This window comes from Girardinichthys multiradiatus, chromosome 19 (genome assembly GCF_021462225.1).
Source record: "Girardinichthys multiradiatus isolate DD_20200921_A chromosome 19, DD_fGirMul_XY1, whole genome shotgun sequence".
In the NCBI taxonomy this organism is placed as follows: Eukaryota; Metazoa; Chordata; class Actinopteri; order Cyprinodontiformes; family Goodeidae; genus Girardinichthys; species Girardinichthys multiradiatus.
Window position 1 is genome coordinate 23,815,721 of NC_061811.1, and position 22,946 is coordinate 23,838,666.

At 40.3% G+C, this 22,946-nt stretch overlaps 1 protein-coding gene across 1 annotated transcript in view; it reads right to left on the bottom strand.

The window, feature by feature from the left end:
* The window catches only part of fermt2 (FERM domain containing kindlin 2), a 51,822-nt gene that overhangs the window by 22,556 nt on the left and 6,320 nt on the right, over positions 1–22,946 (bottom strand). The window contains exon 3 of the mRNA XM_047345413.1: positions 7,647–7,880. Within this exon, the coding sequence (XP_047201369.1) occupies positions 7,647–7,880 (234 nt within the window). The remainder of the gene's footprint in view (positions 1–7,646; positions 7,881–22,946) is intronic.

Consider the following 22,946-nt stretch of genomic DNA (forward strand, 5'->3'; position numbering starts at 1 on the left):
AGCTTGTGCTAACCACACCACTCTTCGGTGTGGTAGCTGTGACTGTAGGAGAAGCCATTTTTAGTTTCAGTGTGGTGTTTAGAAGATGACGTCAGAAGAGTCAACGGTCCTGTTCATAACTTTTATGGACAGAATTTCTAGATGCAGCCAAGGGCCGGAGGGGGTCTGGTTTGGGGACCAGTGGATTTCTTCTCTTCTTTTTGCAGATGACGTGGTCCTGCTGGCCCTATCTAGCCAAGACCTACAGCATGCACTGGGGCGGTTCGCAGCCGAGTGTGAAGCGGCTGGGATGAAGATCAGCTCCTCCAAGTCCGAGGCCATGGTACTCGACCGGAAAAGGGTGGCTTGTCCTCTTCAGGTTGGAGGGGAGTTCCTGCCTCAAGTGGAGGAGTTTAAGTATCTCGGGGTCTTGTTCACGAGTGAGGGAAAAATGGAGCGGGAGATCGACAGACGGATCGGTGCGGCTGCCGCAGTAATGGGGGCACTGTGCCGGTCCGTTGTGGTGAAGAGAGAGCTGAGCCAAAAAGCAAAGTTCTCAATTTACCGGTCGGTCTACGTTCCTAACCTCACCTATGGCCATGAACTTTGGGTCATGACCGAAAGAACGAGATCCCGGATACAAGCGGCTGAAATGAGCTTCCTCCGTAGGGTGGCCGGGCACTCCCTTAGAGATAGGGTGAGGAGCTCGGCCATCCGGGAGGTGCTCACAGTAGAGCCGCTGCTCCTCCACATCGAGAGGAGCCAGTTGAGGTGGCTCGGGCATCTATACCGGATGCCTCCTGGACGCCTTCCTCGGGAGGTGTTCCAGGCACGTCCCACCAGGAGGAGGCCCAGGGGACGGCCCAGGACACACTGGAGGGACTATGTCTCTCGGCTGGCCTGGGAACGCCTTGGGCTCCCCCCGGAGGAGCTGGAGGAGGTGTCTGAGGAGAGGGACGTCTGGGCGTCTCTGCTGAGTCTGCTGCCCCCGCAACCCGGTCCCGGATAAGCGGAAGATGATGAGTACGAGTACGAGTCAGAAGAGGCATAAAAGCTGTAAGAATCTGTTCAAAAAGGAAACTGTATTTTCTATGGAGGCATGTTGGCTTTTTATTCTGGCTGCTACAAAGAAAAGCTAGACATCGATGAGTGCATGATTAAATTTGATTTCTTCAACATTCCATCTTTTCAATTTTTTTGAGGGCGCTGCCTCCCACTAGACATTGATTTGTATGCATCTAACTGATGAAGGGGTGAAATGACCCGGAGCCAATTTCCACAGACAAGACGATGGCTGAATGTATTACGTCAAAGTTCTTTGGTTTTTTTCTTGAAAGCTTGACATCTTTTCCTGTCATGGAACTAACTGGATTTGGAAATGTTGCACCAACACATTCTGGTGCATAAATAATGTATGCAGTGAATGTTGATTTTGACATTTAAAAAAGATTTCTCCCATACATTTAATGCAATGTACTTATTTACTGTTTTTGAAAGATTTTAAATCCATAAACAGACTGGAAGGTGGATTGAAATGAATAAAACAGTCTTACAGAAACTGCTCTCTCACACGTGTGGGATGTATCTTATATAATTAATGAGCGCTCAAGGCATGTCATAGGTTTACAAAAACCACAGATCAGACTGTTAAACAAGAAGTAGTTTAGGTGTTCCAATCAGGTTTTTTTCTCCATCCTACTGTTGGGGAAATCAGTTCTTCTACATTCACCACATACTGTGGGATGGCCTTATGAGGAGCAGATGTGACTGACGATGAGATTTCTTACAAAAGGCTTGGCAGTCTTCTAACAGCAGAAATGACACAGAACAAGGAGACCACCTATCTTCCATCCTTCAGACTTCTGACAGTAACCAGGCCTGGGGTCAGAGGAGCGGGGCTGAGAGGGAGTCAGCTGGACTTAAAAGATCTGCTCCTTGGAACAGATGATTCAGTACAGTGAGTAATGCCCACCACAAAGAATCACAAACACGTCACAGTCTAATTTTACAACACCAAAATTTGCAGCACAAACAGATGGAAGCCCTACATGGATATCCATGAGAAAAAATATTAAAGATATACGACATGATCTCATCCGGTTTTTTACCTTGTTCGCTTCTAAATAAGGTTCACAAATTAAGTAACAGAAGTTTGCTTTTATCTATTAGACAAGTGTGAAAATGGTACCAGAGAAGAACACACTTTTGATTTAGGATGCAGAGTTAAGTCAAACCACAGTTGTTTTATGTTATAAACAGCACTGGCCAGTAAACTATGGCCCAGTAAAGCACCCCACAGTTTGACGGGCCGGGCCATAAATCTGGTGGAACAAAACAACAAAGCAACAGCTCAAAGAAATTAAAAGAACTCATCAAGAAGTTTACTGGAAACCCCCCCCCAAAAAAACAACATCCTACTCCTGATCCTGTTACAAAAATGCTGCCTTAAGCCTTTGTTTTCTTCCAGTCGTCTGCTTCTACAGAGTTTTATTGGTTCGTCCATCCATCCGTTGTTTACCATTTACCCAAATATCAGGTCACAGAAGTAATGGGTCCAGGAGGGAAACACATCACATAGGGGGTCCAAGAAGAGATGTACATTCCCTGCAGCAAGTTCTGGATTGCCCCGTTGGATAACCTCGATAAAGGAGGCATCCAGCAGGCATTCTGATCACAAATATATTAGCTTTTGATGCTAACAAACAGTGGCTTATTCACCTGAGGGAGCTCATTGTATCCGGAATCTCAATCTTTCGGTCATGATCCATATCTCATGACCAAAGGTCTGGATTGAAACATAGATGGCCGGATTATTTGGAAGCTTTACCTTTCCCTTCAGCACTTTCTTCACCGTGGAGCAGCACCAGCAGATAAGACCCAGTCTTTCTATTTTATCTCAAACTCCATCCTACAATCAATTGTGAACAAGAAACAAAGACCCTTAGGCAGAAACTCACAGTCAGCACAGAGGGAGCAGTGCAATCATTTATTTTTTTTGGCTGACAAATGTGGCCTTCAGCTTGGAGGAGCTGATGTGGAACGTCGATTTATTTACGGTAAAAGGGTTGGTACATATTAAATGCTGCTGCTCTGTGTCTTTGCTTATTCTTAAGAGTGAGTGCTAGGACATTTGAATTAAGTGGAGAAACCTGACTCTTGTTACCTTGAAGTGGTGCTCAGCTGAAAGAAGCTTCATTTTTATACCACAGAGTCCACAGCCAAGTGTTGGTGAGATGTTGTAAGACAAAGCTATGTACACCATTTCTTTAAGCTGACTTTAGCTGTTTAAAATGAAATTGAAAATGTTTATATCAGACAATTGTTACATTTGGTGCCGTTTTATTTAGCTGAAAAGGTCTGTGCTCCCATGTAGAGTTGCGTTGGTTGAGCATACCGAGTGTATAAATCAGCCAGATCCGCTGCAGCTCATCGGTCTTCTCTTGCTTCGCCAAGAATAGAGTAAACTTTTAGATTTTGCGTCAGGCTCTCAGTTGTGCAACAGCAGGACAGATGGTATGCTCCTGTGTTTTCCACATCTCGTAGCCGTTTTAAAATCATCCCGGCGGACTCACAGTCAGCTGATACACGGCATAACAACACCATCAAAATCTTTCAGAGCAGGAAAATTAGAAAGAAATATTTTGAATGTGGTCCCTATTTGATCTTATAATAAAGATCCTAAAGGGAAAATGGTATTTAATAAAGTCAGTTTAACCAGGACAAAGCTTTCTAAAAATCAAACAGAAATTGGCCTTAAAACGTGGCTCGGTGCATCCTTTAAACACTTTTACCCATATTTATGGGAATTCTCATTATGGGTGGCTATGTAATAAAAAATAAAAAAAAATAAAAATCATGAATCATCTTAAAGCTAAAAGCAAAAAATCCCTAATGTCATCTCTTCATCATCAACTTAGTAATTCAGAACAGGATGTGAGAGCTGCCAAATAGAACTAGAGGTCAAAAATGGGGGTGGTACCGAGTTATTTTCATTACAGTGTTTGACAGTACATCAACCTTTTGCTAAATTTTTTCCTCAATGTGCCAGCCCAAATGTCCGTGTTAGAAGACACACAGGCCATACTTTGTTTTTAACCTAACGGAGTGTTTAACTAATTTTGTACATTTTGCCTCTGTACAGCACAAGATATTAATCATAAAATAATTGTATGACAAAGATGAAAAGCCAAATTAGCTAGTAGCTATAGGATGATTCAGCTTCAATTCAATTCAATTCAAAAATACTTTATTAATCCCAAAGGGAAATTAAATGTTGTTGTAGCTCATTATTGGGGGCTGTTGTGAGAAGAAGACAGCTTCTCTGTGACCAGCTGACCGGATTTGAAAAAATAAAATCAAAGAAAGAACCCAGTGTTAGCACAGCAACAACCGGTAAACCTGCTGTCATCAGAAAACAAAAATCCCTGTGTCTTTAAATAAATGTCCCTCGGTTTCTGCTGTCTGGGAGAAAGCCAGGTTGGGCAGGCCTCACCTCTTCCTGTTCCTTCTGATTCTCAAGGTTTTGCAGCTCAGCAGAAATTATTGGAAACTGTCAAGCTAAGAGTTCCCACAACAAAATGAAAACACTTCCAGATCAACTGTCATAAACCACAAAGCAAAAAATTGTCTCTTACTAATGAGCAATAAAAAGTGATGTTAAAAGAATCCTTTAGAGTCAGCAAACAACATCCTGACAAGTCAGCTAAAACATTCAAAAGGAGGAAAGCTCCTGTTGGAGTCTCTGCTATCTGGCTCAAAACCCTGCAGGGAGAAAGACACAACAGCTGTGTTTGGACCGTATCCTATGAACAGTACATACAGTACAGACCAAATGTTTGGACACACCTTCTCATTCAAAGAGTTTTCTTTATTTTCATGACTATGAATATTGTAGCTTCACGCTGACGGCATCAAAACTATGAATTAACACATGTGGAATTATATATTGAACAAAAAAGTGTGAAACAACTGGAAATATGTCTTATATTCTAGGTTCTTCAAAGTAGCCACCTTTTGCTTTGATTACTGCTCCACACACTCTTGGCATTCTGTTGATGAGCTTCAAGAGGTAGTCACCTGAAATGCACTTGTTGGCCCTTTTGCCTTCACTTTGCGGTCCAGCTCACCCCAAACCATCTCTATTGGGTTCAGGTCCGGTGACTGTGGAGGCCAGGTCATCTGGTGCAGCACCCCATCAATCTCCTTCTTGGTCAAATAGCCCTTACACAGCCTGGAGGTGTGTTTGGGGTCATTGTCCTGTTGAAAAATAAATGATGGTCCAACTAAACGCAAACCGGATGGAATAGCATGCCGCTGCAAGATGCTGTGGTAGCCATGCTGGTTCAGTATGCCTTCAATTTTGAATAAATCCCCAACAGTGTCATCAGCAAAGCACCCCCACACCATCACACCTCCTCCTCCATGCTTCATGGTGGGAACCAGGCATGTAGAGTCCATCCGTTCACCTCTTCTGCGCCGCACAAAGACTCGGTGGTTGGAACCAAAGATCTCAAACTTGGACTCATCAGACCAAAGCACAGATTTCCACTGGTCTAATGTCCATTCCTGGTGTTCTTTAGCCCAAACAAGTCTTTTCTGCTTGTTGCCTGTCCTCAGCAGTGGTTTCCTAGCAGCTATTTTACCATGAAGGTCTGATTCACACAGTCTCCTCTTAACAGTTGTTCTAGAGATGTGTCTGCTGCTAGAACTCTGTGTGGCATTGACCTGTTCTCTAATCTGAGCTGCTGTTAACCTGCGATTTCTGAGGCTGGTGACTTGGATGAACTTATCGTCCGCAGCAGAGGTGACTCTTGGTCTTCCTTTCCTGGGGCGGGCCTCATGTGAGCCAGTTTCTTTGTAGCGCTTGATGGTTTTTGTGACTGCACTTGGGGACATTTCAAAGTTTTCGCAATTGTTCAGACTGACTGACCTTCATTTCTTAAAGCAATAATGGCCACTCGTTTTTCTTTACTTAGCTGCTTTTTTCTTGCCATAATACAAATTCTAACAGTCTATTCAGTAGGACCATCAGCTGTGTACTGTATCCACCTCCTGCACAACACAACTGATGGTCCCAACCCCATTTATAAGACTTGAAATCCCACTTATTAAACCTGACAGGGCACACCTGTGAAATGAAAACCATTTCAGGTAACTACCTCTTGAAGCTCATCAACAGAATGCCAAGAGTGTGTGGAGCAGTAATCAAAGCAAAAGGTGGCTACTTTGAAGAACCTAGAATATAAATACATATTTTCAGTTGTTTCACACTTTTTTGTTCAGTATATAATTCCACATGTGTTAATTCATAGTTTTGATGCCTTCAGTGTGAAGCTACAATATTCATAGTCATGAAAATAAAGACAACTCTTTGAAAGAGAAGGTGTGTCCAAACATTTGGTCTGTACTGTATGTACCGTTCATAGAATACGGTCCAAACACAGCTGTTGTGTCTTTCTCCCTGCAGGGTTTTGAGCCAGATAGCAGAGACTCCAACAGGAGCTTTCCTCAAGATGATTTTATGTATTGTTTTCCCCAGCAGCTGGACAGTCCCACTGGGTTCTACGTTTGCTTACTTATCACAAGTTATATTGTTGTGCCGACATTCACCACCATTACCGCATGCTTCGCTAGTATCATGCAGCCCGAGCCCAGACCAATATAGGAACTGTAGGACTACAAGGAAACTTTAAAGATTACTTCTTATGCACCTCTTTCAACAACTGCTTTCTTCAGGCTGCCTTTCTATTAAGGGCACAACAGTTACCCTATCAACAGATTCTCCCACCTTAGCTGTGCATCGCTGCAGCTCCTCCAGAGTTACTATGTCTTAGCAGTCTGATTAATGGTTGACCTGTCAGTTTAGGTGACAGACATGTCTTAGTGGGTTTGCAGTTGTGACTATTTACTAATTAGGTGACTTCTGAAAGCAATTTACTACACTGGCTTTTATTTAGAGGTATCAGGGTAAAGTGGTCTGAATTCACCTTTCAGTTTTTTATAAAAAACAAAAAAACATCCATCATTTTTTTTTCACTTCACAATTATGTTACTCTGTGATAGTCTGACACATAAAATCCCAATTAAAACCATGATTTTGCTTGTTTTGTGACAAAATGTTTGAGGAGTGTGAATAATTCTGCAAACCCAAACCTGCAAACCATGAATGATATTGGTGCAAAGGCTCATGCAAACAAAGAGGCCTTGTGGAAAATATTGTGAGTTTGTAGGTCAGAGCTTGATGGGATCCAGAATGTGACCCCTGACCTGTCTCTCACAGAGCAGTGTGGAGCCTGGGGTATGAGAAACCCACAGAGTGAGCATAAACATGAGCATGCGTGTTTTCCTATGGTGTTTTCTGTAAACCTAACACAGATTGCTAATCTTTGTATACTAAACATTAATCTGAGGTAAGATACAACCCTGGGTTCAAGGACAAGACATCATACAGTGGCGTGCAGCACTGAGATGGTGTTTGATAAACATAAGAAATTACTAAATAAAAACAGTGAGAGAAAGGGCGTGATTATCAAAGCTCAATGTAGAATATTTCCAAAAATACCATCACCAGAGGAAGTTTTCAGTTCAGTAGGGTGTGTACCTTCAGTATATCCTTAAACAATCCCAACAATCTGATGTCTTAAAAATGAGCAGAGGGTTCGACTCACTGAAAGTTTTGCAGATGTCCGACACCGCCTTGAAGACCCGGTCCGAGAAGTTCACTTTGACCTTCATGTGCTTCATGTTGGGCAGCTGAAGGCGCAGCAGTTTGTGTTGAGGCGTGAAGAGCAGGCGGGCGTCGGCCTGGATGCCGTACTTGTCCAACGTCCAGTGGGTTTTCAGCAGCCATGTCTTTTTCTTCTCCCACCACAGGGCATGATCTGACCAGTCCTTCTTCACATCTAGGATATAAAGGAAGCAAAGTGATGAAAAGGTTGAAAAGGTTTACAGTAAAAAAAAATGGCAAAGACAAAACTAATTTGTTCTTTTGTTTTTTACTTTGAGACTGAAAAACAAATAAGAGCAAATCTGCATCTGTAGTAACCTAAGATCATTTGATGATCTTCCAGGAAAAAGATTATATATGGGAAAAAACACTGCAAAGGGGCTGCTAGAGCAGCTTGCAAAGGGGCAGCAAAGTCACAGTGTTAAGGGTGAGAGGGCCGTGTGAAAGACGGAGCTGTTTGAGTGACACTGTGGGAATATCAGGTTCTTACCTCCTTTATTCCAAAGTTACACTGTGATCCCTTTAAAAAAAATACAAGGTACCCAAAACCCCACATAGCTTCTAGGCTTTAGCTCAGTAGGAGCTCAGCACAATAGCGACAGGCCTGTGGTCTCATGGTATACGTGTCTGACTTCAAGGTGGAGGTGAAAGCTGCAGGGATTTTAATAGAACATCTGTTTTCAAGATCGCCTGGTTCCCATTTAACCAGCACAGCCAGGTTAGCATAAGTTCTGTTGGAACTTCAAAATCAGTTTAAAGTGAAATGTAAACAGCAAAAAACCATCTATCATTTATTAAGTAAATAAATACCTCACTTTTTAATAAAAAAATAAAAATAAAAAAAGGAACATTCCTTTTTAATTTATGGTTCCCTTCTTTATAGGTGCTTAGAGTTTCTTGGAAATATTAATTTGTTTTCTCCTGGTGTCAGAGCTGCCTAAGTCCAGTCCTGAAAAGTTATCATCCTGTAACTTTTAGATGCATCCCTGCTTCAACACACCTGAATCCAATGGCTTTATTCCCTCATCAGCACGTTGTTCAGCTCTGCAGAGGCCTGGTAATGAGCCATTCATTTGATTCAGATGTTGTAAGGTTCATCTAAAAGTTGTGGGATAGTAGTTTTTGAGGACTGGACTCCCCTGCTTTAAATGGTGTGGTTTCCTTGTACTCAGAAAGATTTTTTGGCTTCACGGTTGGAAATACAACAAGAACACCAACTAAAGTTTGATGTCTGACTGGAAAAGCCGTTGGGTGCCGAGATGCCCTGACTTCAGTTTCCAAGTGGCTGACGAAATTCCTATTAGCACTTCTAATGAATCTTATCTGATTAAACCAGAGGGACACATAATTCTGTAGAAGAATACAATGGTATTGTCCTGTACTGCAAACATCACAAAACGCTAAAAGGCACATACACAGTTGCATCATCTTTACAAGTAGCATTAATTTGTGTTCTCCTGGTGTGTAACATATGAGGTCCATATCTTCTGCCCTCTAAGATGGACGAGGACCTATGTTGATCTTGCTGCCACACACAGTGAGTTGGATGGGAAGAGAGGAAAAAAAGATCTCAAGCAGAGAGTGGCATCTTGGGCTCACCAAGTCTCCATAACAACCATAATCAACTGAACAATCATTTTGAAGTGATGCCAGGAAGAAATATTTTCTGTCCTACCATAACAATTGGAAACGTGGGGTTCACTGTACTGGAACTGTAACCATGCGGTTTGGTCAGATGGGACTGAGATCTGGGTCTTTGCCAACAAACACTCCAAGTGGGTTTAGCGTGAAAAAGGATGAAGATTTGGAAAAGCATCTCAAAGGCCCTGGGAACCTTATACATTAACATGAACTTTGAAATACCAGGAAACATAAAATAAATGTTAATTTAAGATGTTAACATCTTTTAACAGGATAATGATCTTATACATATGTCCATGTGAACACAGAAATGGTTAATCAGATAGGATTTAGACCTTCTTCCATGATCATCGCAGGCCTGAATCCTTTGGAAAATCTGTATGGTACTGACAGAGACATCAGCTAAAATAACACAAACAACTTGAATATGTATGCTCTTTATCTATTCTATAAAAGCAACAGTTTACATATACAGATATATAAACACAACTTTGGATGCTGCTTGCGCCCATTTCCCATCCACCGGTCACCTAAACAGCTTGTTGCCATGGCGTCTAAAACCTGAAGTGCCATTGTTATTTTCAAGTACTGCTGTACTGTTGTTTTCCCTGAACTTTAGTGTACATGGGGCAAATATATGCATTACTGGCACACCTCCTGATCGTGTCAGAGTTGAATGAATGGGATTAGTGGGTGTCTGAGTGAAATACCATAATGTCTGTTTAGATCAAGGGAATAAGACTGCTGTGATGTTGGTCAAGCAAACGGAGCAGGGGAAGAGATTACAATTATGATTAAAATGGGGAGTACGGGTAGTGGAGGGCCCCATCAGCATCTCAAAGCTTTGTGAAGCATCTTGGACAGGAGATGGCTGGTTGTTTGTCAAGCTGCTGGGTTTTATATTGTTTATTCCAACAGGCAAACACTTGGAAGCTGAGTGAAAACATTCCTAGCTTTCCGAATCCCTGTGCAAGTTGCTCTAACAGCATGGGGTCAAGCTGTCACCGCTTCATTCTGATGCCTCAGCTGTGCAGAACACGGCTTCATTGCTATCATCAGCATAACTTCGCCCTCAAGTTTGGTGCAGCTATTAAATGCAGACCTAATGAGAGGGAGTATGGAGAGAAAAACTGAAAATAATCCTGAATGTAGTTTCATAACTCTTCTCAGTTTTTCCTTCAGACAGCCTTGTAATTTCTGGTGTCTGGAAGTAGCCAACCATAACATTTGGCACTAACGTTTGCACCACACACATACTATAGAAAGGCACTTATGTTCATCATGCATTCCTGAATACACAGACTTGGCCAGTCTCAGACAACACACTCCCTATAGACTCTGCTCCTCCATTTCCTTATAGTTGCCCACTGCTGAACCCTCAGCGAACACGGCCTTCTCCTCTATCCTTACAATTGTCATTATGCAGTGGTTCGATGTGTTGTGATTGGATAAAGGCAGCTTGGGCAGGTCTCTATTGGTTCCCTTTAGCAATAACAGAATAACAGGGGTAACTCAATCCACACAGAGGAAGAGAAGACCAATAGCATCTAACAGCTAAAAATATAGCTTGCCAAGCCTGACGTAATGCAGAACCAAGAGGAGAGGGGGTGGGGTGAGGGTGTGGGGGGTTAAGTAATTGGGTGCATTAAATGTGGACCCACAGCTCCTGATTCTTGAACATGGACTAAAAGGCAAGGAGAACAGGAATGAAAAAAACATGTTTTATGACCTCCATGAGATATGACAAATTATACAATGAATGCATGTTGTGTGTGTGTGTGTTCCTTTTGTCAATCCATTAACTACATTAGCTCTCGGTGTGTTGTGGATGAGTGTGTCTCATCTTTAATAGGCTTAATTAATTCACAAACTCTGGCAAAAGAAGTAATTTTCATCCACCATCTTGACTTCTTAATCCCATTAATGCACAAGATGTCATGAAAAGCAGAGACACAGCTTAAAGAAGAACACACCAATCTTTGCTCCAAAGACTCGATCAAAAAAAGGAAACTATGGATAAAAACGTGAAATGTTTCAGAGCAGGTACAAAAGAACTCAACCTGAAGGGCTTTCATTACAATTTTGCTGTCCTCTACATTATTCCTTCTCCCTCCATATCTTGTCTTTGTCACTGAATATCTTTTTTGTTTACATTAGGAGGCTGCTTTGTTTATGAAGGCCAGTCTGTAAGGGGGAGGGGACCGGGCAACATGGAAGAGGAGGAGTAAAAGGGCATGAAAACGATGGATGAGCAGGATGAGTTAAGGACGGGGAGGAGCACCAGCAATATGAGACAGCACGTAGTAAAACAGCAAGGACGTTCAAGATTATAACCAATTAAAACCAAACCTTTAACATATTCCTTAAAAAAAGAGGAATAATTCTTCTCTTATTATCCCAGGGAGAATCAAATTTAGCATGGAGGGAGTAGAGAGATAAATGTATGTGTTGACATTTCACTGGTACTTATTTATCAATACTGCACATTGTTAGCCTTATAGCATAATTGCCTATGTCATATTTTGGCTTAATATAATTTAAGGAATTAGGCTCTGATGCTAAAGAAATGTCAGTCTGATTACAGTCATCAGCTAGCTCCATCTAACCAACTGTTGCAAAACCAACATGGCGAATAGGCATCTGCTTCAATGTCAAATGGGCCGAGTTATCCACCTTATTACTGGTTGTGTTGACATAGCATAGATTCTTGGTGCAGCTTCTGCCAATATTGTGTAAGATACAGTGAAGTGGTGGTTTTAGAAGCAAATCTTTATTAGCAAGGTATTTTTTCCACTACAAAGCAGTTCAGCTATTCCTCTAATTTTTGGTTGGTTTTAAAGATTACTGATGTAACCCTGCAAAGCTCCAGTATTCTTTATGCCTTCACCCTTCCCCGTGATGTGTTTAACTCTTTATGACCGGCGCTCCCCTTTGCATATATATTTTTAAACGTCTGTAGAATTGCGACCAAATAAACTAGAACAATACTTTTTTTTTGCAATTGAAACCAGAGAGTTCAACTTAAATATTCTACTCACCACGTGTCCCAGAGCACGGCTTTTACTTTCCAGAAACTGGTGCAGAAATCCAGTAAAAAATAAAAATCGCAAAATACAAACATTAAAATTCAGACCAAAGTGTACTTCCTACATCGAAATATGCGTGATGACATTGGAGGATGAACCATCACATGGTTTTCTTTCACAGCATTGCCCGCAACAACCGGAAGTGATGTCATTTCCCGGGTGTTTTTTTCCCGGGAGTTGTAGTTTTTCCGCGGTAAACTTGCACTCGCACTTTCGCTTTCATTTTCATTGTTTTTTGCACTTTTTAATTGTTTGAAGATGGTCTTATGAACATATATGTGTACTCATAGGTGTGCTCTGGAACACTTAGAGATTTAATTACACTTCTGTAAATTGTTTATTTTGATGTACATATATTTTCTCAAACTGTTCACAATGTACATTTTATGTTCGTTTTTGTCTCTGTTCATAAAAATGAGTGTATTTCAAAAATGAAGTTATAGATAATCCATATAAATTTCCTGTGGTTTGAAAGGGTTTTGTGCAACTTTTTTACATCGCAATATTTGAGGGATACAGCTATGATATTTCTATATTTAGGAAAATATGTGCAAAAAAAAAACAATTAAAATTTTTCTGGTGGTTAATTGCACTTTTTAGCAATTTACTTAGTTAATATGGAGTTATCATATACAAAATATAAAAATTTAGGATGTAAGGGTTGTATTGATGTATAGCAAATTGAAATGCTCCAAAAAATGGCTCTACAGCATGTACAAATGTAAAAATATGCTCTGGCGAACTTGTTCTATGGTAGGTCATAAAAGGTTAAACTCTGACTGCTCACTAGAAAAGAAACGCCAGCTTCTGAAAAGGATTAACAGCAATGTTGAAAGAAGGCTAGGTATGATTTTAGGCTTCAGTAATAATTAAAATCCTTTTATTATAAATAATACCTTATCAGTACATGACATCCCGGTATTTCCATTGAGACCATTCTAAACCTAAAACAGAAAACTGCCACGCACAAATAGTCAAAAACACAACAAAATGCTTTCAACAGATTTAAAAAACGTAGAAAACTCTAGATTAATATCGGAAAAAAATTTGATTTTTAACTCATCTAACCATAATATTGCAGCTGAAAGGCTGTATTGCCCTGGACCTAAAACACATGAGCAGCCCCTCGTCTCTATATTTCCAAACAATAGAACCAAAGCCCAGTACTGTGTGAGTTAAGTTCAAGGTGCACCTATGGTCTTATCCCTTTTGTAGCGTAAAAGTGGACATTTCCACATGTTTTAAGCCACATTTGCTCTGCAAAAGATGTGTTTTAAACATGAGTGGTGTGGAAGTCACGCACAAAACCCGCACAAAGCATCTTGGGTTCAAAGAACAATGTGGATAAATACGTTTCAAAGTAATCCAAATTACAATCCCAATTCTTTTTATTTATTTATTACAATTTACAATCCCAATTCCAATGAAGTTAGGACATTGCGTGAAATGTAACTAAAAACAAAACACAATGATTTGCAAACGCTGTTTAACCTAAATCCAATTGACTCCACTACAAAGACAAGATATTTATTGTTCAAACGGATAAAGTTTATTATTTTTGGTAAATACTGACTCATTTTGAATTTGGTGTTTGCAAAACGTTCCAAATAATCTGGGACAGGGGCAACAAAAGATTGGTAAAGTTGAGGAATGCTCAACAAACACCTGTTTGGTATGTTCCACAGGTCAACAGATTAATTGGAAACAGGTGTTATGATTGCGTGTAAAAGGAGCATCACCGAAAGGTTTAGTCGTACACAAGCATGGATGGGGAGAGGTTCACCACTTTGTGAACAAATGCATGATCAAATAGTTCAACAGTACAGTTGAGAACATTTCTCAACGTACAATTGCAAGGAATTTAGGGATTTTATCATCTACAATCCATAATACCATAAAATGAAATCTCTACATATTAGCGGCAAGGCCGAAAACCCACAATGAATACCTGCGACTTTTGACCCCTCAGGAGGCACTGCATTAAATACAGACATCATTCTGTAACGGATATTATCACATGGGTTCAGGAACATTTCAGAAAACCGGTTACCAGTTCGTTGCTACATCTACAAGTGCAAGTTAAAACTCTTACCATGCAATGTGAAAGCCATTTATCAACAACACCCAGAAACACTGCCGACTTCTCTGGGCCTGAGCTCATTTAAGATGGACGCAAAGTGAAAGAGTGTGTTAGAGGTCTGATGAGTCGACATTTCAAATTATTTTTAGAAACCATGGACACCGTGTCCACTGGACCAAAGAAGAAAAGCTCTATCTGGATTGTTATCAATGCAAAGTTCAAAAGCCAGCATCTGTGATTGTATGGGGGTGTGTTAGTGACCATGGCGTGGGTGACTTGCACGTCCGTGAAGGCACCATTAATGCTGAAAGGTACATGCCAGTTTTGGAGCAACATATGCTGCCATCCAAGCAATGTCTTTTTCAGGATTGTCCCTGCTTATTTTAGCAAGACAATGCAAAGTCACATTCTATAAGTGGTACAACAGCATGGCTTCCTAGTAAAAGAGTGCGGGTACTAGACTGGCCTGCCTGCAGTCCAGACCTTTCTCCCATTGAAAATGTGTGGTGCATTACGAAGCACAAAATATGACAACGGAGACGGCGGACTGTTGAGCACCTGAAGTTGGCGATGCTGTCAGGTAAGACAGCAAAGACAAAGCCTCCATTAGGGACGTCATACCCCCTCAAAATCACATTTATGTAGATAATATCTAAATTAAAGTAAAAAACTGAAAAAAATACATTCAGTTAATTATTACAACTTATTTGTAACTTATTAGTTACAGTCTCCATAATAAAGTTTTAAGTAAAAGGTGCAAAAGAAAGAGCTACCACAGGCTAAAAGCAAAAGTAAAACAGAAGAGTTAAAACACTGAAGAAGTGTTGAATTGTAACTTCAAAAAGGGGGATTGGAGACAATAACCTACATGAACTCGGTGACTCACATCTAGTTTTTTTCAGTGCTGTAAAACAGCACAACAGAAGACATCAGCTGGCAAACAAAGCAATATCCATACTCATACAATGATTTAAGGGGCTGTGTGAGAGGGTTTGGTGAGGCTTTTTAACCCCCAATAGCCACTGTAGCCAATCTGTTAGTCGTTACTAAAAACATGGTCATATACAGAAAGGCTTTGTCATTTTCAGCAATCAGTTGATAACATTACGACTGGGTAAGACAGGTCATGCTGTTTCCACGGCAACCCATGTCTGACGCCACAGGGACTGCAGTGCAAGGCGACTTGTTTTCAAACACAACAAAGACGAAGAGCAATGTTTGTTAGAATTAACCATCTCTGGCACATTCACAAGAACACAGACAGAATAGGCAATTTTTCAGGCTGAAACACAGACTATTCCCCAAAAACCTCAGGTTGGTATTGATAAACAAATATTAAGAAAGCAAATGCTCTGCAAGGTCCTTAATTGGAGTTAATGAAATTCACATTTAGGCTCTTTGAAGCTCATGCACTCCTCAGATAGAAAGGTGAAAAATCTGTAAACATCACTTTGAGACCATCAGGGGGTCAAAGCAGGAGACTTAAGTTGCACAAAAAACTGATCAGAAGCTTGAGTGGTGTGTAAATATCTATAAAGTAGCGATGCCTTAAAAGAAACCGACAATAACAGGTAAAAATCCCTCTTGTTTCCAGTCAGCAAATGTACCATAGCTAGGCAGGCTCTTTGTGGAAGCGACAATACTCTTTGGTGTGGAAGTTGTTACTGCAGGAAGAAGACTCAAAGCTAGCCTACAAAATCAGTGAGATGTTTAGTAGTCAATACAGAAGAAGCACAAAGGGTGGAACAAGCTGCAGGGTTCTCACCAGGAATTTTTATGAGCGTAGTGGGGGGAGGGGATTTTCTTCTGCAGGCCCCTCATGATATGACGTCGTTTATACCCACCCTTCGAAGCTGATATGATTTTAGAAAGCTTTATCATTAGCAGTCGCATAGGGTGAAAGGAAGCAGGAACAGAGTCAGCGCATGCGCTACAGCTGACCTAAAACCACACGGAGGGAGCCCAGATGTCAGTCAAAGGGCCGATACGCTCATAAAAAAATGAGCCTAAATTTCAGCGTAGCGGCCTGCTACGCTGAAATACACTGGTGAGAACCCTAAGCTGCTGGAAAAGAACCTTTATTTTCCACAGAGGAATATCTCCTGCAACAGAGACGGACTTCAGCAAATAGGTTGAGCACATTACAGGAATTACATTTTACACTTCTTTTTGTTTATAATAAACACACAGAACATTATGAATTTTAAAAATGATTCTGTCACATTGTTATTATTAGTTACTTAGATTAATGCTTGTGCATTAAATCAGCATTGATTAAACTATGGACTGATCTGCCTGTATTGGATACTAAAAGTGTCACTATAGTAAATTCAGGTACAAAACACACTTTTCATTGATAAGCCTCAACTGAATAAGGTTAGCTGAGTTTTTTTCAGTCCTCTAATTATATAAAACAGCTCAATTCCTGGCCAACAGTCTATCAAACCAGACATTTAACATGGAAATTAAATATAAAATGCACATAGAGCTTGAAAGGGAGTCAGAGAATATTATCATGTGTTATTGATTGTAGTGCTTTAATACTCCTCCTATTTCTGCTACCACAAACCAACCAAAATGAAGGTAATGTCTACCTCAGGACACATGGTATACTCATTGCACAAACACAGACTAAATTCAATGAATGTAATGTCATGAAACTTTGTTTGGTAAATCCCAATTTTGCATGAACTGAAGACTTTGTTCAAAAAAATCTTGTAAAACTCAAGATTAGTACACCAGTTTTCTTTATTTGTAAGTCTTAAAACTAGAGAAACGAAAATCAGTTTCAAAAGGTTAAACCTCTAGCTTCTGTTTTGCAAACAAAGATTGAATTATTTTAGTCATACATTTCAAATTACTGTATATTTGTGGTTTCTTGAAAATGTTGATGTAACACATTGATGAATGTGTCGTATCAGGTCTGAAAAATGTAACAAACCTGGTAGAACAGATAAACTCCTCTTCTTGACTATCATTTACTTGAGAGTTTGACTCTCAAGTAAATGAGTTTGACTGATTAAACATGTTATAAATACTTCTGCTTTACTGGAGATGTCTTGTTAAAATCCAGTTGTTTTAGGAACATGGAGGCGCTCAGGGTATCCATCCAGTACTGGCAAACAGTACAGGTAGAGCTTCAGAGGTAGGGATCAAATTTAGTCATCACTGACAAAAGACAGATATTGTTAAAATTTGGGCCTATATGGAAAATGTGAATAGAGGCTGAGGCTGGGTTAGCATAACAGCCAGGAAGCATTGGCCTTTAAAAGGATCTGAAAGCTACTCCAGACATTTCTGAGCGAACAGCCTGTCAAAATAAAAACAATCCAACTGTTGTGGCTTTTATGCATTCGACAAAAAGCCAGAGGCTTACAGGACGCCTCCTTAGATACAGATACTTTGTATCCATTTGTGTCGTAACAGCACTGGGGATAGTACTCCTCCGCCCTGACACAGCTTTATACAATTAAGTATTCAGGGTCCTGGTGGAAAATGAGATTACAAAGAAACTCTAGGAATAAGATCAATGGAATAGATATACAATAGTCATCTGTTCCTTCTTCCGTACATGAACCCAGTTAAACATCCCTTTAGGATTTTGACGAGTTGTTCCACTGACGTCTCATTGAAAACAACATGACAATACCGTCATAACCGTCCCAGAATCCCCAAAGTGAACCTACGAGGTAAAGGGAAACCTTAGAATACTTGGGGCAGCTCAGGAGGACTGCTTTTGAATAAAATGATGACAACTTTAATAAACCAAAAGATCTGCTAAAACGTCTAGCTCCACTCTGTTATTGCCAAGTGCCTTGGCTGTGCAAACAAACTCCTAGGTATGTTTAGAAATGAATGAAACAAGACTGAGAAGCTGAACAAAACTCTTCAGATCATTTGACTCCACTGACACAAAGGTTTGTCATGTTACACCAACAATGAGGAGGTTTAAAGTTTCCTTCCACTAAATCTACTGTGCTGTTTGCACTACAGGGAGGTGAAAGGGACAAAAAAGCTCTTTGCTGCTGATTCCTTGAGCAACCAATGAGAGGTTGTTGCAGTGCATATTTTATGCCTAGTTTACACGGCAGGATTTTCAAATTATCGGCTGACTTTCAAAACCTGAGACACCCCACACATGACGATAAAAACAAATTGTAGGTGTAACAGGTTTGGTCCTTCAGTGTGTGGTGTCCAGCCATACGGCGAGCACAACACACCACACAGATTTCCCTCACAAACATTCAAATTTCACCCTCTCAAGATCCAACGTGAGTTCAGAGTAATTCCCTTCGGTGTTTCTGTCATGCCGCTTTCTAATTGGCTATAGGTCACACTTAACAGACTGCGAGCTCGCTTTTTCCTAGGGGAACACCCCAGACGGTAGGAAATTGGGGAAAGAAGATTCAACATGTTGGATATCCCCGATTTAAGGTCAGGGCGGTACCGACGTGCTTCCAAGCAGACTAGATTACTCTTAACACAACACATGGCAGGATTATCTCATAAGAACACAACAAAGAAAGTGGTGAAGGAGACAATGACACAAGGAAAGAAGGAAAGACACAAAAAGGGAAAAAAGGGAAGAAAAGAGAGAAGGTCATAGCAAGTAAGGAAGGAAAAACAAAAAAAGGATCGGAATGTTGATAAGACAAGCAGTATAACAAGGAAAGGAGGCAGGGAAAGAGACAATAAAGGAAGGAAGGATGGGAAAAAGGAGGGAGGAAGAACAGGAAAAAGAAAAAGAGAGCAGATAGACATGAAAAAATAATAAAAGGACAGCCAAAAGTGTGAAAGGACGAATGGAATGACAAATAAAGTACAAGGTAGATTTAAAACAAAGACGAATGGAGGGAAAGTAGGAAGAGGGCAGAAGGAAATGAAGGAAGGAAAGACAAAAAAGTGAGGAAGGAAGGACAGATAAAATAAGGATGGACACAAGGGAGAAAGTGAAAAGGAGATAAACAGAGAAGGAAGGACACAAGTAAGGGCAGAGGGATGGAAGGAAGGACACAAGGAAGAACAGACAGTGAAGGACAGAATAAATGAAGGAAATTTATAGGATGGAAAGAAGGAGGGCCACAGGAAAGACAAGAAGCAAAGTGAATAAGTAAAGATGCAGGAAGGAAGGTGAGGAAGAACATGGAATGAAACACAGAATGAAGGACAGAAGGAAAAGCAAGGACACCTATTTATTCCATACTCTGTTTCCTTTTTACAATCTTGTCCAGAGCTGAAAAATAGTTCAAATTTAATTTCATACTTTTCTGGACTGTGGAGGAATCCTTTCTCTTGGCAAGTTACCATTCAATCCACAGTTTCAGCTTTGTGCATCCTTGCTGTACAGGAAGATATAAAGAGATCCTAAAAAAAGGAAATGATTTGACTCTGCTAACCCTGCCCTTATATAAGAACACTAACTATGCTTGCAGTTCTTCGGGGTCATGGTTTACATGAAACCACAGAGACACTTTGAATGGCAAAGTAGCACAATCACTGCAGCATCTGAAACAGGAAAGCTCTGGCCTGGGCAGGACCACCACTTAGGCTAACTACTTCCTGTCAGTAAGATTAAACAGCAAGATGATTACATGGGTTGGCGGACCATTTCTCACTTCAAACCAACAGACCTTTAGAAAGACCTGACGGCCACAATCAATGAGGCTCTTTATACAAAGTAATACGTCTCGGTACCATGTCTTCGCAAAACATTAAAAGTAGAAAGAAGAATGTTAGAGCCTGCCATCAACACTGCATCAACATCCGTAGTTATGGTACTAAAAGATGTGTCAAATCTTAACATCCTCAGGAAAGATATGACTATCAATATCTCACACCAATCTTTCCCTACGGCCCTTAAAAAATGTCCCGCATAGCAAGATGGCGGGAAGACGGGAAAGCAAGCCAGACAGAAAGTAGAAGGCGAATAAAAAAAAAAACATGGGGAAGTTGGGCATCCTGTGTTTAACAGTGACCATTTCCCATTTAAAACCTGCATCTATTGTGAAATTAAACCTATCTTCATGTAATTACCAAAACCTAGCAGAGTTGGGCTGACAATACAAAAATAAAACTGCAACCAAATTGCTGTTTAAGTGGAGATATAGATTCAAACAAAACAAATAAGACAGGAAATAATTTTATTCTTTAAATTTACTCTGTGACATCTAGTAAACGTTAATGGCGGTCTTACCAATGACTTTACCATCGACTATAGTTTTGACATTTACCTCTTCAGAAGTAACACAACTCTACCCTTGGTAACCTCCCTAATCTTAGCCTCATGAACAGTGTAGGTTGCCAAAAGCATTGTTTGATGAAGGTGCTCTATGTCCTTTCAGCTAGTCGTGCATATTTTGGTAAGGTTGTTGTGCACAGTGGAAGCATTGCTCGGCACACTTCTGCTACCACCTATTGAACAGAGACAAGATGTTTTGTGTAGATTCGTCTACTGTTTAACCAGAACCAATGTAAAGCCATAGTTACATTTGAGTGCATATGGGGTTTGCTTCATGCTGCTGCTTCAGATCTATTACACTCACTGCAGTTCTCCTTTAAACAGTAGATGTCACAACAGACAAAATCTTCTTGTATTCAACAAGTACTAGCTGAAGAAGAATCTACAAGAAGTAGCATTCGCCTTTTGTTACTTTTAGGTGGTTTTTAAAATTTGCCCAACATTTCGCAATAAATATTTTTTTAATTTTGTTTATATTGTGCTTATATTGATAAAAATAAAACATTTAGAGTCTGAGGCTTTTCTTGGCGAGCGGCATTCACATCACTCTTACCACAGAAATGGGGCACAACAAGCTCAAATGACACAACAGGAACAAACCCGACAGGGATTTCCGAGTTGTTTTTTTTTCTAGAGGCTGTCTTTGAGGACAACTGCGAAAAGAAGTTTGCATCAGATGCTTCAACCTTTCAAATTGATGCAAGAGGTCGCAATCATAAGGTCCTCTGTTGTTGAAAATACCTGCGTCATTAATTTGCTTTTTATTATTTGTCCCATTTACCAGATTAATAAAAATAATGAGGTACTCCTGCTTTATGGATATATCATCTTGGGAAGCTGAGGAAGTTTTCTGGGAAGCGAATTAGGACCAACAAAATTATTTTTATTTACTAAATGCGTGAGACAGACTATGATTACTTGCATTCAACAAATTAGGGAAAGCTCAGGGGTACAGAACTGGAGGCTCACCTGTGGATGTATTTTAAGGCAACACCTCAGACACACCACTTCATAGTGTGACATCATGGGAAATCAAAATAAATCAGCTAAGACTCTATGCTGGATGGTAACATTTAAATCTGCCTAAATAATGAGATGCATTTCTAAACATCCCAGGACTGGTACAGTCTGGTCACAGCTGAAGACCTTTGCTCTCCTTCGCTTTAAACTGGATTGAATGTTCTTTGTGAGTTACCTTTTTTTACCCCTTAAAGTTAAACTTTTAGTCAGTTTTGTCTTTTTAACAAAGCACTTTGGAAGTCTATTTGGATGAGTTTTAAAGATAGTTTTATCCAAAAAAAACATGCAAAGAAAGTGAAGGAAATATGTTACAAGATATTAATGAATGGTATGGCTGCTTTATCTTTTTCCGTGATGAAACTGAAATAAACACAGGATGATTACATTTTCCTAATTACTTGTAATGTGAATGCGAAGGTCACAGCAAATGCAAAACACACATTATGTTTGCAGTGCAGGAAATGTTCCTTTTGTGCAGGCCGGTGGTACGGCAGCCGAAAACTGGAAACAACCACATGCACCAGCAGAGTCACACCAGACCAATTAGTTTGCTCAAGTTCTATTTCTGGAACACAGAACAGTCAGCATACATGAACCCATGTCAGAAACAATGAAAGAATGCACCATGCTTATTTACGAGTTTCCAGTTGATTGTCCACTGACGTCTTGCTACATTGCTGGAGCAGTAAGATATTTAGGAAGTCATCTAATATTCAGTAATAAAATAAGTCTGAAATACTTCTAGAAATATACAGTTAATTTTAGTGGTAACCATAAAAGAAGGTGAAAACAGGGGGAAAGGAAAAGAGGGAGGGTTTACAAAAAGAGTGGGAGGAGAATGAAGAGGGCAGCAGAGACTCCAGCAATGACAGCAGCCAACGGAGAGCAACATGCCAATCCCTGGAGCTCATTTCCTGCTTCATTGAAGACTTTTATGGAATTCTAGTAGTGTGGCTAACGTCACAGTGAGGGGAGATGGCAAGAAGAGGGAAAGATCAGGCCCTCTCCTCCTTTCTCACTTATCTGCCTCTTTGTTTTCTCTTCTCTATCTACAGTAGTCTGCTTATTTGTCTCACTTAAATGGCTCAGATCAAACTAATTTTTGTATTAGAAACAAAACTACAAAAAGGAGATCTTAAACAAGGATTTTATTTATCAAGATGGTAAAAAAAAATC